The 16,545-nt window shown below is 41.6% G+C and overlaps 1 protein-coding gene across 4 annotated transcripts in view; it reads right to left on the bottom strand.

The window, feature by feature from the left end:
- Positions 1-3,563: 3,563 nt before the first annotated feature.
- The window catches only part of LOC115171879 (zinc finger protein 664), a 34,865-nt gene continuing 21,883 nt past the window's right edge, over positions 3,564-16,545 (bottom strand). Inside the window, exons 1-3 of one of the 4 annotated variants that reach the window (XM_029729067.1) lie at positions 14,541-14,822; positions 5,939-6,440; positions 3,564-5,131 (exon numbers count right to left, since the gene is read on the bottom strand). In XM_029729067.1, coding sequence (XP_029584927.1) covers positions 3,864-5,131; positions 5,939-6,146 — 1,476 coding nt within the window. In that variant the 5' untranslated portion in view covers positions 6,147-6,440; positions 14,541-14,822 and the 3' untranslated portion in view covers positions 3,564-3,863. Of the gene's footprint in view, positions 5,132-5,938; positions 6,749-14,540; positions 14,823-16,545 lie in introns of those variants that run through there. The other 3 variants (XM_029729068.1, XM_029729069.1, XM_029729066.1) reach the window with 3 other exon arrangements.

Here is a 16,545-nt window from a genome sequence, read left to right as displayed (position 1 = left end):
ACATGATAAAGAAACTTAATGTAATAAGTGGAAAAAGTTATGATAACAATTCAACATTTTATATTAAGCAACAAGATATTACATTTACAATTTACATTTTTCACAATTCCTGATATTTAATTCTAGTAAAAAATTCCATGTCTTAGGTCAGTTAGGATCACCACTTCATTTTAAGAATGTGAAATGTCAGAATAATAGTAGAGGGAATGATTTATTTCAGCTTTTATTTATTTCATCACATTCCCAGTGGGTCAGAAGTTTACATACACTCAATTAGTATTTGGTAGCATTGCCTTTAAATTGTTTAACTTGGGTCAAACGTTTTGGGTAGCCTTCCACAAGCTTCCCACAATAAGTTGGGTGAATTTTGGCCCATTCCTCCTGACAGAGCTGGTGTAACTGAGTCAGTTTTGTAGTCCTCCTTGCTCGCATACGCTTTTTCAGTTCTGCCCACAAATATTCTATAGGATTGAGGTCAGGGCTTTGATGGCCACTTCAATACCTTGACTTTGTTGTCCTTAAGCCATTTTGCCACAACTTTGGAAGTATGCTTGGGGTCATTGTCCATTTGGAAGACCCATTTGCAACCAAGCTTTAACTTCCTGACTGATGTCTTGAGATGTTGCTTCAATATATCCACATAATTTCCCTTCCTCATGATGCCATCTATTTTGTGAAGTGCACCAGTCCCTGCTGCAGCAAAGCACCCCCACAACATGATGCTGCCACCCCTGTGCTTTCTGAAACATCAAGTTGGACCGGATGGCATCAGAAAAGGTCAGTTCAAGGCGTTGTGCCATACATTGGATGCCGATGATGTAGGCCCTGTCCCCCTTCAGCTGGCTGACCACACCATTCTTGGCTCCGGTCATCACAGCAGCTCAATCTGTTCCCAGAGCGACCAACTTGCTCCCCCACTCCTCACACACTCCCTCCATGATGGCGTTGCTTATGTGTGCGCGTCTGCCTTCTCCACTGACTTGCTGCCAACAAACTTCGACTCGATCTTGCCCTTGTGACAGAATCTGACAAACTAACTCCTCTTTCACAGAACCGTCTGTGGAGCCATCTGACATGGAGAGAAATGGTGTTTTTCAGAGTCTCTCTGACCTCTGCAATATGGTGCATAAACTCTTTGGCCTGCTTATCATTTCTATATGTTGAGCCCACCGCGATTCCCTTTTTCTCTCATCCAAACCGCAAAAATAAAAACATCAAATTAATTCAATAATTAAATATACAATCATGTTATCCAATATAGCTGTCAGTTGATTGTGCTAAATTAGCCTTTGTTTACTTAAGGATCAACACTATAAGGCAGGTAAAGTCAATTGTGTCACAATGGTTTAAATGTAAACAGCATCTGGAGACAAACATTAAAATAGAATGTTACAGAGTCATAGGAAAGCATGGAGATCCATGTCATCATCAGGCCTATAATTTTGTTATTTATACACTATTTTAAGGTGAACCAAAGCTTATCAAGAACTGAGAAATAACCTAAAATACTGGACCACGTCTGCTAAATAGACTTGAAAAAACTAGCTACAAAAGTACTAGTCTAGCTACAAGAGTAACAATATTTTCACTTCCTTGCACATCCATTCGAAGTCAGAAAGTGGTCTCGCCTTCTTGCCAATGGCATGTACAGTCCTAAACAGTATCTTCATCCTCGTGGTCTGCTCTGACATTGCCATTAGTACCGTTACAGAGGGTGTCAAGAGGAGAGGCTCTGATTGAGCCCGGGACAGACACACAATGTGACACTTGCTGTGTTCATGGTCACGAATGTTCTCCAGCTTCATCATTTCATTTCCGATAACAAATGAGTTGTTTCTGCTTTTATCTTCAGCATACTGGTGACACACAGAACAATTCATCACCACAGCCTCCGCATCTTACTGTAGCCAGCTTCTTGAAACTCCTTTATCTCCAAACCTCCATTTCTCTCACAACTTTCTGTGATTCGTCCTCCTTTTTGTCGGTGGGTTTTCGTTTCAAAAAGGTTGGCTCACTCCAGGTAAATGTCGTCACATAATAGCTATTTATTGAACAGTAGCTAGCAGCAGACCCGTCACAAGTGAGCGATGTCGAGTAGCTGATGTACTGTGCGGTAAACAGTGCCGCGAAATTAGGAGCACTAGAGACGGTCTGTGGTAGGCTGGCAAACATGAGTAATTTCCTCGAGCCCTCATGCCAAATTTTATTACATTACTATTTTGGTACAAACATTTACCCGTCAGTATTGCGGATAACCTAAGATTTACTCGCCAAATGAAAAATGTACCCGCATTTGGCGCTTGGCAGAGGTTAATTTCAGAACCTGCCGCCATCTATCTACAGTTTCTGGTTGGGGTATGTTTTAATAGTCACAGTGGGTACAACATCTCCAATGCACTTCCTTATAAACTCACTCACCGAATCAGCGTATAAATCAATATTATTCTCTGAGGCTACCTGGAACATGTCCCAGTCCATGCGATCAAAACAATCTTGAAGCGTGGATTGCGCTTGGTCAGACCAGCGTTGAATAGTTATCAGGAGGTATATCCTGTTTGAGTTTCTGCCTATATGAAGGCAGGAGCAAAATGGAGTCGTGGTCAGATTTGCCGAACAGTGGGCAGGGGAGGGCCTTGTATGCATCGCGGAAGTTAGAGTAGCAGTGGTCCAGTGTATTGCCCTCACGAGTGCTACAATCAATATGCTGATAGAATTTAGGTAGCCTTGTTCTCAAATTTGCTCTGTTAATTAAAATACCCAGCTACAATAAATGCAGCCTTAGGATATATGGTTTCCAGTTTGCATAGAGTCCAGTGAAGTTCCTTGAGGGCCATCGTGGTATCGGCTTGAGGGGGGATATACATGGCGGTGACATTAACAGACGAGAATTATCTTGGGAGATAATACGGTTGGCATTTGATTGTGAGGAATTCTAGGTCAGGTGAACAAAAGGACTTGAGTTCTTGTATGTTGTTACGATTACACCATGAGTCATTAATCATGAAACAAACAACCCGCCCTTCATCTTCCCAGAGATATGTTTATTTCTGTCAGCGTGACGCATAAAGAATCCCGGTGGTTGTACGGACTCCGACAACATATCCCGAGAGAGCCATGTTTCTGTGAAACAGAGTATGTTACAGTCCCTGATGTCTCTTTGGAAAGCAACCCTTGCCCTAATTTCGTCTACCTTGTTATCTAGAGACTGGACATTAGTGAGTAATATACTCAGAAGCTGTGGGTGGTGTGCACGCCTCCAAATTCTGACCAGAAGGCCGCTCCGTCTACCACTTCTGCGGCGACGTTGTCGGCCTCTGGAATCAGATCGAATGCCCTGGGTGGTGGTGCGAACAAAGGATCCGCATCGGGAAAGTTGTATTCCTGGCGTTAATGTTGGTAAGTTGACATCACTCTGATATCCAATAGTTCTTCCCGGCTGGACTAGAAGCGAGGTGACCCTTTCTGTTGGCGCCATTTTGCTCACACAAGAAAACTATAACATTAAAGTGATATCTTGTTTATAAGATAAATTCAATCCATTATTGATCAATTGAATATACACCTATTTTTGAAACATTCTACATAATGAGATTTAATAATAGTATCATGAGTATATGAAAGAAGATACAATTTTCAACATCTTTCCCCCCCCCACACAGGTTCACTATGAAATTTTCTATGATAACATTTATCCATGTAGATCCCAATGTGTGATATTACATAGACACAGGGGAGACCTGATCCTAGATCAGAGCTGCATATTATGCTGCACAGAGGTTACCATGGTGATCAGACTAAGTCAACTGTTTAACAATGGGAGATGGATATGACTGTTCACTAAATGTTTTCTATTGAACCTTTATTTATGGGTCTGGAAATGGTGTCGGATAGGATGGAGATGAAATATGGCACATTTTTGCTTTCTGGTGTTTTTTAATTTGCCCTAAATGAGTAAAGCTCTCTCCACATAGACAGACATAGGGTTGCTCTCTAGTGTGCGTTCGCTGGTGTGAATTCAGGGTCCCTGACTCAGCAAAGCTCTTTCCACACTGATCACAACTATAAGGCTTCTCTCCAGTGTGTGTTCGCTGGTGTATAGTTAGGGTGGAAGCTCGAGCAAAGTCCTTTCCACATAGACAGACATAAGTTCTCTCTCCAGTGTGTATGCGCTGGTGTTTATTCAAGGTGGAAACCACAGCAAAGCTCTTTCCACACTGATCACAGCTATATGGCTTCTCTCCAGTGTGTATTCGCTGGTGTATAATCAGGGTGGAAGCTACAGCAAAGCTCTTCCCACACTGATGACAGCTATAAGGCTTCTCTCCAGTGTGTACACGCTGGTGTATGGTTAGGGCTCCTGCACTAGCAAAGTTTTTCCCACAATCAAGGCAGGGGTAGGGCTTCTCCCCTTCATAAATTCTCAGATGATATTTGAAGGTGTTATATGTAGCAAAGCACTTCCCACACTGAACACAGCTATAAGGCTTTTCTCCTGTGTGTGTTCGCTGATGTCTAGTTAGGTTGGAAGCTTGAGCAAACCTCTTCCCACATTGATCACAGCTGTAAGGCTTTTCTCCTGTGTGTGTTACCTGGTGTCTAGTTAGGTTAGAAGCTTGAGCAAAGCTCTTCCCACACTGATCACAGCTATAAGGCTTCACTCCAGTGTGTGTTACCTGGTGTGTAGTCAGCTCTCCAGGCCGAGCAAAGCTCTTCCCACACTGATCACAGCTATAAGGCTTCACTCCAGTGTGTAGTAGCTGGTGTGCTGTCAGGTTGCCTGACTGATTGAAGCTCTTTCCACACTGACCACAGCTATAAGGCTTCTCTCCAGTGTGTGTTAGCTGGTGTCTATTCAGGTGTCCTGATAGAGCAAAACTCTTCCCACACTGATCACAGCGATAAGGCTTCTCTCCGGTGTGAATACGCAGGTGAATTATGAAGGACCTCCGTGTAGTGAAACTCTTCCCACAGTCAGAGCAGTTGTGGTGAGATTTCTTTCCTGTACGTCTGTGCTGGTGTTTGAGGTGTTCTGATTGGGAGAGACTCTTCTCTGCCTCATCATCAACATGTTGTTGAGGCTCCCCAGATGATAAGTCCCTCCCACTGAGAGAGCGACGGTTAGGAGAGTCCCCTGTGAAACAGACATTGAATAACTAGGTTTTGGAAATATGGGTTCATAAACAAACATCAACAATATATCATTATACACTCAGTGGACAGTGTATTAGGTACACTTCCCAGTTCATGAAAATAGGTCACTCCTACAGACAGTGAGTCACGTGGCTGTGGCTTGCTATATAAAGCAGACAGATAATCTCTCTGCCTAAGTTCCTGTTTGGTTGAACATTAGAATGGGCAAAACAAGTGACCTAAGCGAAGTATGATCGCCGGTGCCAGGCGCACCGGATCCAGTACCTCAGAAACAGCCGCTCTCCTGGACTTTTCACACACACGACAGTCTAGAGTTTACCAAGAATGGTGCATCAAAAAAGCAAACATCCAGTCAGCGGCAGTCCTGTTGGTGAAAACAGCTCATAGACGAGAGAAGTCGCAGGAGAATGGCAAGAATCGTGCAAACTAACAGGCGGGCCACAAATAGACAAATAACGGCACAGTGCATCTAAACATTGTTGCTGACCAAACCCAATAGAGTATCTTTGGGATGAGATGGAATGGGCTGTAGCAGCTGTCCAATCTGCAGCAACTGCGTGTTGCCTTTGCGTCAGCATAAACCAACATCCCTGTGGTACGTTTCCGACACCTTGTAGAATCCACGCTCCGGAGAATTCAGGCTGTTTTGGAGGCAAAGGCTGGTCCGATCCAGTACTAGATGGGTGTACCTAATAAACTGGCCTTTGAGTATATATTGTTTATCAATCAATTAACAGAAGTTGCAGAAGCAGATTGTAGTCTAATCCACATACAACATTGTTCTTACTTGATGAAATCAAATCTCCCTCCTCCTCGTGTTTTTCTCTCACAGTTCCACTCTGCCCTGCTGTTTTCCTGCAGTCGACCAGCCCCACAGACACCCTCTTCAGACCCAGCAGTAAGGTGCTACCAGGAGAGTTGTGACACGGGGACTCTGGCAGGTTGGAGGGGGACGGGCTAGCTCTGTCCTGGAGACCACAGGAAGTATTGTACATAGAATATCATTATACCAAACATTTGATTACTTTAGTTTAAATCTCTGATTGATGGCTGCATCCTTATTATACCTCATTTCTCCTGAAGTGTGTAATCGTTCATTACTTTCCACAAATGTACATATTTTTTCAATTCACTTTGGCACATTTTTCAAATGTAAGTGCTTTCTATATTTTTTTACTCTTAGTACAAATGCCAAAACTGATATCACTTGTAATACCTCATTTTATGTTCAGAACCTTGATTGAGCATTCATTGGATTTGAACACATCTTTCACCAGAGTTAAGAGATGCTAGAATGAGGAGCAGAACCAGAATGAGGACCTCCTCCCTCTCTTGATAAGGGCCAAATGTCCCCTCCCTTTCTGAAATGTTAAAGATGGTAACACCTGCTAAATCATGATTTGTTCAAATAACCTGTGATGAAAAACCTAAACACCAGAACTACTGCTGCTTGTTATCCTACTTTTGGAGCATGTTGAGAAAAATGTCAGTCTTATAGTTTCAGTATCCTTATACAGTACATACATAGAAGAAACCATCAGATATAGGGGTATTGTGGCATGTACAGTGAGGGAAAAAAGTATTTAATCCCCTGCTGATTGTGTACGTTTGCACACTGACAAAGAAATGATCAGTATCATTTTAATGGTAGGTTTATTTGAAAAGTGAGCGACAGAATAACAAAAAAAATCCAGAAAAACGCATGTCAAAAATGTTATAAAATGATTTGCATTTTAATGAGGGAAATAAGTATTTGACCCCTCTGCAAAACATGACTTAGTACTTGGTGGCAAAACCCTTGATGGCAATCAGACATTTCTTGTAGTTGGCCACCAGGTTTGCACACATCTCAGGAGGGATTTTGTCCCACTCCTCTTTGCAGATCTTCTCCAAGTCATTATGGTTTCGAGGCTGACGTTTGGCAACGCGAACCTTCAGCTCCCTCCACAGATTTTCTATGGGATTAAGGTCTGGATACTGGCTAGGCCACTCCAGGACCTTAATGTGCTTCTTCTTGAGCCACTCCTTTGTTGCCTTGGCCGTGTGATTTGGGTCATTGTCATGCTGGAATACCCATCCACGACCCATTTTCAATGCCCTGGCTGAGGGAAGGAGGTTCTCACCCAAGACTTGACGGTACATGGCCCCGTGCATCATCCCTTTGATGCGGTGAAGTTGTCCTGTCCCCTTAGCAGAAAAACACCCCCAAAGCATAATGTTTCCACCTCCATGTTTGACGGTGGGGATGATGTTCTTGGGGTCATAGGCAGCATTCCTCCTCCTCCAAACACAGCGAGTTGAGTTGATGCCAAAGAGCTCCATTTTGGTCTCATCTGACCACAACACTTTCACCCAGTTGTCCTCTGAATCATTCAGATGTTCATTGGCAAACTTCAGACAGGCATGTATATGTGCTTTCTTGAGCAGGGGGCCCTTGCGGGCGCTGCAGGATTTCAGTCCTTCACGGCGTAGTGTGTTACCAATTGTTTTCTTGGTGACTATGGTCCCAGCTGCCTTGAGATCATTGACAAGATCCTCCCGTGTAGTTCTGGGCTGATTCCTCACCGTTCTCATGATCATTGCAACTCCACGAGGTGAGATCTTGCATGGAGCCCAACTGTTATCACCTTCTCACCAAGCTGCTTGGCGATGGTCTTGTAGCCCATTCCAGCCTTGTGTAGGTCTACAATCTTGTCCCTGACATCCTTGGAGAGCTCTTTGGTCTTGGCCATGGTGGAGAGTTTAGAATCTGATTGATTGCTTCTGTGGACAGGTCTTTTATACAGGTAACAAACTGAGATTAGGAGCACTCCCTTTAAGAGTGTGCTCCTAATCTCAGCTCGTTACCTGTATAAAAAGACACCTGGGAGCCAGAAATCGTTCTGATTGAGAGGGTGTCAAATACTTATTTCCCTCATTAAAATGCAAATCAATTTATAACATTTTTTACATGCGTTTTTCTGGATTTATTTGTTGTTATTCTGGATTTATTTGTTGTTATTCTGTCTCTCACTGTTCAAATAAACCTACCATTAAAATTATAGACTGATCATATCTTTGTCAGTGGGCAAACATACAAAATCAGCAGGGGATCAAATACTTTTTTCCCTCACTGTAGCAAAAGCCTACATTAAAGGTATTGGTGTAGCCTGATGCAATTTTGTCCCCTTGCAACATTGGTCAAGATCCACTTTTCTGTGTGACTTATTACTGTAACAGCATCCACATTTAAAATCATCAACATTCAGATAATGAGTGGAATAAACTGTAATTTACCACCCAACTATTTTAGCAGTGCATTGTACACCACACCATCATTTCAAATGGTAGCAGTGACCCACTTTGCCATACTGTTAGAAGTACACTGGCTGAAGGGTGGTGTAGTATTTACAGCCAAATCCATAAATTATTTGGTTTTACCTTCCAACCTAAATTAAATGAATGCCAATTTATACAGTTGTTTTCAAACTGTACGTAAACTTGACATTATACTATTTTGGTTTCGTGGTTCAGTTTTTAGCAGTTTCATTAAATTATAGATAAATGTATAGTTTACAAATGACAAATCTTTTCCAAAGTAATTAATTGAAAATGGCCTAAGAATTTTGAAACAGATTTTTGTGTTTAGAGTTGTGAAAATGTACCAAAGAGAGAAAAAAAACTTAATTGGATTGGTGTTGTCATGTGCTAGTGGGTGGGTTTTATACCAGTCATTTACTTTCAAATCAGTGAAGAGAAGTGAACAAGTGCACACTTAGGGAGGACGGAAAGACAAGTAGGGATTCCTTAACATATTATCTAGGCAGAAGTAGAGCAAGCATGGGGTGCAACTGACCCCCCCCCCCCCAAAAAAACAACACATGTAAGCCTACAAAAAAAACATTATGTAACACTATAAAACATTATGTAACACTATAAAACATTATGTAACACTATAAAACTTTATTTAAAAAAAATGCACTACGCAGAAATTGCTCCCCCATTTCCTGGTCGCAATTTATTTTATAAATCGCCTAATGTCAGTTTATGTGACAAAACAAGCAAGTATAGTGTAGAGAATCATTGTAGCATCTAAACCACTGTCAATTATCTTTTCCATAACCCAAACTATTGTATTTTCAGCCGCTTGAAGGGGGTGTACAAAACCAAAAGTTAAATACAAATCTGTTTGTCACACATAATATGCACGCAATCAGTCAATCATTTTTTCATTTCATCACACAGACAAGTAATTCCTGCTTTGAATAGTTTTAAAACAAAGTAACAAAGGGAGCTTTGAATAATTAGCCTAAACAATAAATAAAGCGCAATTCACTAACTGTTTTTAGTCTTTGCTGTAATAAAAGCTATACATTTTTTCTTTAGAATAGACTCTGGTACACAAATGTATTTAGTGTTGTTTACACAGCTCCAAATGGTCGTAAAATAATAATACATTTGCTGACATTTTTAAAAACCTGTTTTCACTGTCATTATGGGGTATTGTGTGTAGATTGATTAAATACATTTTTTGCCTCATCCATTTTAGAATAAAGCTGTAAAGTAACAAAATGTGGAAAAAGTTAATTAAGGTGTCGGAATACTTTCCAAATGCACTGTAGCTGGGTCATTCCAGAATTGGAGGACATTTTCTGTCCCACCCATGAAATATCAAATAAAAATATTAAAACATGCTCGTTTAAATTATAATTGTCCTGAGACAAAATGTAAATATAGTTGTAGAAAAAGTGGTTCCAAAATAATTTTAAAAGGAAATAGCTCTCGAGCACCACCTAAAATGGCATTTATCATCCCACCTTCTTGACGACCAACTTGCACATCAAATATAACAGTTAAAATAAGTTTTAAATCTACTTTTTTTTTGGTATGAATTTGTTGATATGTCTCTTGTAATCATTAAAACAATTTCTTTAATCATCAACATATTTTAAAATGATATCCATTATGCACTGAAGTTGTGTCCCACAACATGCATGCAGTCCTGTTACCGAAATCTGTTTAGCCTGGCAGAGGAAGAGAAAAAACTGAGTCACATGACATCAAGCCATTTGCTAACACCATGGTTAGACCAAAGGTAAGTCCTCTTCTATTTTTCCAATATTTCAGCCTTGATCAAGTGTCACTAACTAACACATCCCTGTTACTCATTATCAGATTAAGACAAATTCATTTCAAAGTTTTTATTTATATAACTAATTTTGTCCTTGACAGTAACGCTACATTCCACAGATGGCTTTTTCCTCAGGAATAGATGCTAACATTAGCATTGATTTACAACCGTTACTTGAATTATAATAACAGGGTTTCAAGTAACAGTGTTGCATCTCCTTCAGTTCACTCAGAAGGGACAATCTATTATCTATAGTCAAATCAACACTAGAATCGCGATTTGCCACATCATTCAACAGAGTTCTGGCACACCATTGACCGCTGCTGAAAAGCAGAGGCGCTACCGTGCCAGACGTGATGCTGATTAACAGAGGAGACAGCAGTACTTAGAAAAATAGAAGTGTATGGAAGACGTAGAAACGGGGAAGAAGAAAAGGCAAAAAGGACCGCAGTGTTAGAGAGCAGGGTGCCCAGCGAAAAAAGTGGAGAGAGGCTCATATGAGGAGCAATGCCAGGAAGAAGGTACTTGAAGGATTAAACACCCCTCCAGTCAGCCCTGATCCTCCAGTCAGCCCTGATCCTCCAGTCAGCCCTGATCCTCCAGTCAGCCCTGATCCTCCAGTCAGCCCTGATCCTCCAGTCAGCCCTCAGCCAGAGACTTCAAGGTCAGAACAGAAGTTAAGGTTATTGAGGAATGCAAATTAGTGTAAGCACAGATCATAAGGATATATTTAAGATTTACAATGGGCGTGAGGTGTCATAAAACCCCCCACCTCCATACCTCTCAATCTCTCCCCCTCTGGTGGGTGTGAGAGATGCCTCTGTAGGAGTGTGGTCCACAGTAACCTGACCCGAACAGGCCAGTCATGACAATACTTATGTTAGGCCCTGATATGGCTATGTTATATGGCTGTTGGCTACACTAGTTCATTTAGCAGGCAAGATTGGCTTAGAATTCCGTAGCATTATTTTATAGTATGAAGAAAACAATTGAACATAGCTGTATAAAATAGAAAGGATATTTTCTTCAAGTGATTTGAAGGAGTGCACACATGCGGCTATTCTGTGTTGAGCGCTTAACAAAGAAACAGGTAATTGTACACGCTTAAGTAAAGAAAAGGAACTATCTGCACAATGAACAGTGAAATAGGCATCACTTTTACATGATATGTATAATATGTAATAATTAAGGGTAACGCTCATCGGATGTGGCAGGGCTTGCAAACTATTACAGACTACAAAAGGGAAGCACAGCCGAGAGCTGCCCAGTGACACAAGCCTACCAGACGAGCTAAATAACTTTGTCGCTTCAAGGCAAGTAACACTGAAACATGCATGAGAGCATCAGCTGTTTCAGACGACTGTGTGATCACGCTCTCCGCCACCGATGTGAGTAAGACCTTTAAACAGGTCAACATTCACAAGGCCGATTATCAGGACGTGTAGTCTGAGCATGCACTGACCAACTTGCAAGTGTCTTCACTGACATTTTCAACCTTTCCCTGTCCGAGTCTGTAATACCAACATGTTTCAAGCAGACCACCATAGTCCCTGTGCCCAAGTATACAAAGGTAACCTGCCTAAATGACTACCGACCCGTAGCACTCACGTCTGTAGCCATGAAATGCTTTGAAAGTATGGTCATGGCTCACATCAACACCATTATCCCAGAAACCTAAGACCCACTCCAATTTGCATACCACACCAACAGATCCATAGATGATGCAATCTCTATTGCACTCCACACTGCCCTTTCCCATCTGGACAAAAGGAACACATATGTGAGACTGCTATTCATTGACTACAGCTCAGCACCATAGTGCCCTTAAAGCGCATCACTAAGCTAAGGACCCTGGGACTAAACACCTCCCTCTGCAACTGGATCCTGGACTTCCTGACGGGCCACCCCCCAGGTAGTAAGGGTAGGTAACAACACATCCCCCACTCTTATCCTCAACACGTTAGCCCCTCAGGGGTGCATGCTCAGTCCCCTCCTGTACTCCCTGTTCACTCATGACTGCACGGTCAGGCACGACTCCAGCACCATCATTAAGTTTGCTGATGACAACATTGGTAGGCCTGAACACCGACAACGATGAGCCATCCTATAGGGAGGTCAGAGACCTGACCATGTGGTGCAAGGACAACAACCTCTCCCTCAACATGATCAAGACAAAGGCGATGATTGTGAACTACAGGAAAAAGAGGACAGAGCACACCACAATTCTCATCGACGGGGCTGCAGTGTAGCAGGTTGAGAGCTTCAAGTTCCTTGGTGTCTACATCAACAAACTAACATGGACCAAGAACACCAAAACAGTCGTGAAGAGGGCAGGACAAAACCTATTCCCTCTCAGAAGACTGAAAAGATTTGGCATGGGTCCTCAAAAGGTTCTACAGCTGCACCATCGAGAGCATCCTGACTGGTTGCATCACTGCTTGGTATGGCAACTGCTCAGACTCCGAAAGCAAGGCACTACATAGGGTAGTGCGAACGGCCCAGTACATCACTGGGGCCAAGCTTCCTGCCATCCAGTACCTCTATAGCAGGCGGTGTCAGAGGAAGGCCCTAACAATTGTCAGACTCCGGCCACCCTAGTCATAGACCGTTCTCTCTGCTACCCCCCGGGCAAGCTGTACCGGAGCGCCAAGTCTAGGTCCAAGAGGCTTCTAAACAGACTCCTGAACAGCTAATCAAATGGCTACCCAGACTATTTGTATTGCCCCACCATGCTGCTGCAACTGTTAGTATCTACCGTAAATTCCGGACTATAAGCCGCTACTTTTTTCCCACGCTTTGAACCTCGTGGCTTAAACAATGACGCAGCTAATATATGGATTTTCCCCACTTTCAAATTTTTTCTCTCCAAAAAAACACATTCTGTGACGTGCTCAGTTTTTTGGCGGCATGAAGCTTTCATTAGACCAATGAAATTGCCGAACGGGTTAAGGTCAAACAACTTTTTTGTTTACTGTTTAGATTAAATCGAGCGCTCTCAAACTTCCCATCATTCTGATTACGGTAGTCATTTTGTCACCCTCATCATGGCAAAGACACGGAGAAATGCATATGATGCAGCTTTCAAGTTGAAGGCGATTGATCTGGCTGTTGGAAAAGGAAATAGAGCTGCTGCACGGGAGCTTGGTCTTAATGAGTCGATGATAAGACGTTGGAAACAGCAGCGTGAGGAATTGACTCAGTGCAAAAAGACAACTAAAGCTTACTGCTAATTTTTTATTTTTTGTTACAAGCCGTGTTTCGTTAAAGCCTGTGTAAAGTTCATTTGTTTCAATGTACCGGTAGGCACCTGCGGCTTATAGACATGTGCGGCTTATTTATGTTCAAAATAATATATATTTTTAAATTCAGTGGGTGCGGCTTATATTCAGGTGCGCTTAATAGTCTGGAAATTACGGTATTCATAGCCACTTTAATAACTCCATGTACATAATTACCTCGACACAGGTGCCCCCCGCACATTGACTCTGTACCACTACCACTATTGTTATTTACTGCTGCTCTTCAATTATTTGTTATTCTTCTTTTACTTTTTGGGGGATTTTCTTAAAACTGCATTGTTGGTTAAGGGCTTGTAAGTAAGCATTTCCCTAAGGTCTACAACCGTTGTATTCCGCGCATGTGACATACAATTTGATAGGCTCGACTGAGGACCACATCAGGATCTTGATATGCTAAATAAAGAACATTTCTGATGCTTATTTGCGCTGAGGACATGCTCAATAATTTGACTAACATTAACTCCATATCATTCTTCGACACTAGCTATCATTGTTGTATTCCCTCTGTATAAAGACACGCGCAAACACAAGCACCGTAACTGGTAGCCTAGCAACAAGAATCACCTATTTTCAACTGTCCTTTTTTATTTGGGCGCCAAAAATGTGTGTAAACGGTGTGTGTGGTCGAACTGACATCAGGATAAACAAAGTGAGAAGGTGTTCAGAAAATACCTCAAAGAGGTTAACCAAAGCCACTCAATGGCCAATACATAGCATCAGCAATCCAGCGTTTATATACATCATTGGTGTTGCCGATGCCTAATTATTTCTCCCTGGTTCTGACTTGACCTGCTGGTTGCGCATTGCTTGTATCAATCTGTGTGGGATAGGCTATTAGGCTACTTGGCTGAAATTACCACCATGCTGTTTTGTCCTGCTGTTCAAATCGAACGCATGGTTATTGAAAGGTCAAAGATGAAGACCTAGACATGTTATACACCACAGTAGGCGTATTGTTCATAAAAGTCAAACAAACTTACCCGATCCATAGTGGAAGCTACTATATTCTTTCTTCAAATAAAAAAACATGACAGTAAATGTGTACGCTGCAGTTAATTTCTTTGTCACAGCGTTCAAACAAATAAAAGCTAGATCACAACTTATTAATTATCAAAACTCGATTTAAATTGGGGCAAATAACTGTCATGTAAGACTAATTTTACATCAGAAAAGATCCAGCAAAAGACTGTGGATTTTTATTTGCCTTAAAAACGCAATACAGGACGGTAACAAAGCACTTCCTGTTGATGCTTTTCAGCTTCTTCTGTGGTGTTTAAGTTGTACCGCCACCTACTGTATATAGTAAAACAGTTTTCTGCAAGTGGGTGATGCGGTTTAGGGATTCATTTATTGCTAGAAAATAACTGTTTGTATTGTCTCAATATAGTATGTTAAATGAATGTAAAAAATGTAGGTTGTTTTTGCTGTAATCAAAATATCATTAATCTATTTTAACTTGACATTTTTTGAATCAGGTTGTTGGTGTCATCCTCAATGATTGTAACTGCATTATGTCTACGTGTGGTTGCATTGTTTTAACATTTGCAAATAAAATCACAACAATTCTAAGGTATTTATAGAAACAACAACATGCAGTCTGTCTGGCTTCGGTTTGCTGGAAAGTGGCAGGCCGAATTTGAGATTAGTGAAATCCCTTGCTATTGTCTTTCAAATTAGATCATGGCTAGATGGCTCGAGTTGGGCCTCTTTGCCTCTTCCTCTCTGACAACGTTCTCTTCCAGAAAGAGTCCGTTATTGGCTGTGGCCCAGTAAGAGAAGCCTCGTAAATAACAGACTGATTACCAATACGCGATCCGTGCAGTGAACCAGTAAAGCCAGTGGCGATTTCAGCATGTAAATCTTGGTGGGCAAACCCCAAACATTTTTGGGGATGCATACTAGCAAAGCAACAACAGAAAACTAAAAAAATACACTGTAACAGTGACAAACGGTACCCACTAAGTATTAGGGCCTACATAAAGCTGTCCCAACAACAGAGCTATCTTTTCAGCACCATGGAATGAATCCTTACCCTGGCTATGCCTGGCTATTAACGACGCCTTGTCTGGCAGCCTAACAGTTCATTCAGCCTCATTTACTGCCTTTAAAAAAAAAACATAGCTGATATGGCTGACTTGCTTAAACAAATGTGGTTTCTACTAACAATTGAGATGTACAAACTATGACATAAGGGAACGGTGAGCAGATGAGGAAATCCGTAATCTCAATTAAAACAATGAGCAACGTAGTAGTAGTCAATATAAAGTAACAGTCAATATAACTATTTGTTCAGCACTTTTGAAATGTACAGTGACAGAATTCAGAATATTGGCTGGTCTTACAGTAGGCTATTCTCCCTGTACACCAAGTCAGACTGTAGGATAAATAAAGGGGGTATGTAAGCAGACCATGAAAGCTCTTACAATATTCAATGATGAAATTTCTCTAAAACAGGCTATAGGCTAAACGTACACCACCAAGTCAGAACAGTAGACTAAGTTATGAGGGGAAAGGTACCAAATTATTAGGGTGAGGCACATGGGCTATTAACAGCTTACTACACAACATACACTTAGTATTACTTTCTTAACTACAGTATACATATCTCCCTGGCATATTACATCATTTATGCAGCAGCATACAATAAATTTTTTGGACTCACCTTGTGCTGTGCACACTTGAACAGCAAGGTGGTGCGACGGTCCTTGTGGGCAAATTTTGTAATCAAAGTCTGGCATTCTCTGGATTTATGGTGCCTTCAAGACAACTAAAAACTCTGGGAAAAATACAAAGTTTGAATCATGACGTCAGTGATTCAGGTCAGAGCTCTAGAAAGAGGCCCAAGTTCCCGAAATGGATTTCCGAGTTGGATGACCGTTCAAAACGTATTTTCCCCAATCGAGCTCTCCCCAAATAATTTTCTGTGACCTAACCTGTGTTCGAATACACATACTAACCGTACTATTTGTGAGGTAAATTGAGTAT

The sequence above is a fragment of the Salmo trutta genome, chromosome 32 (genome assembly GCF_901001165.1).
Source record: "Salmo trutta chromosome 32, fSalTru1.1, whole genome shotgun sequence".
Taxonomy (NCBI): domain Eukaryota; kingdom Metazoa; phylum Chordata; class Actinopteri; order Salmoniformes; family Salmonidae; genus Salmo; species Salmo trutta.
Note: the sequence above shows the minus strand (reverse complement) of the source record. Positions and strands in the feature narration are given on the sequence as shown.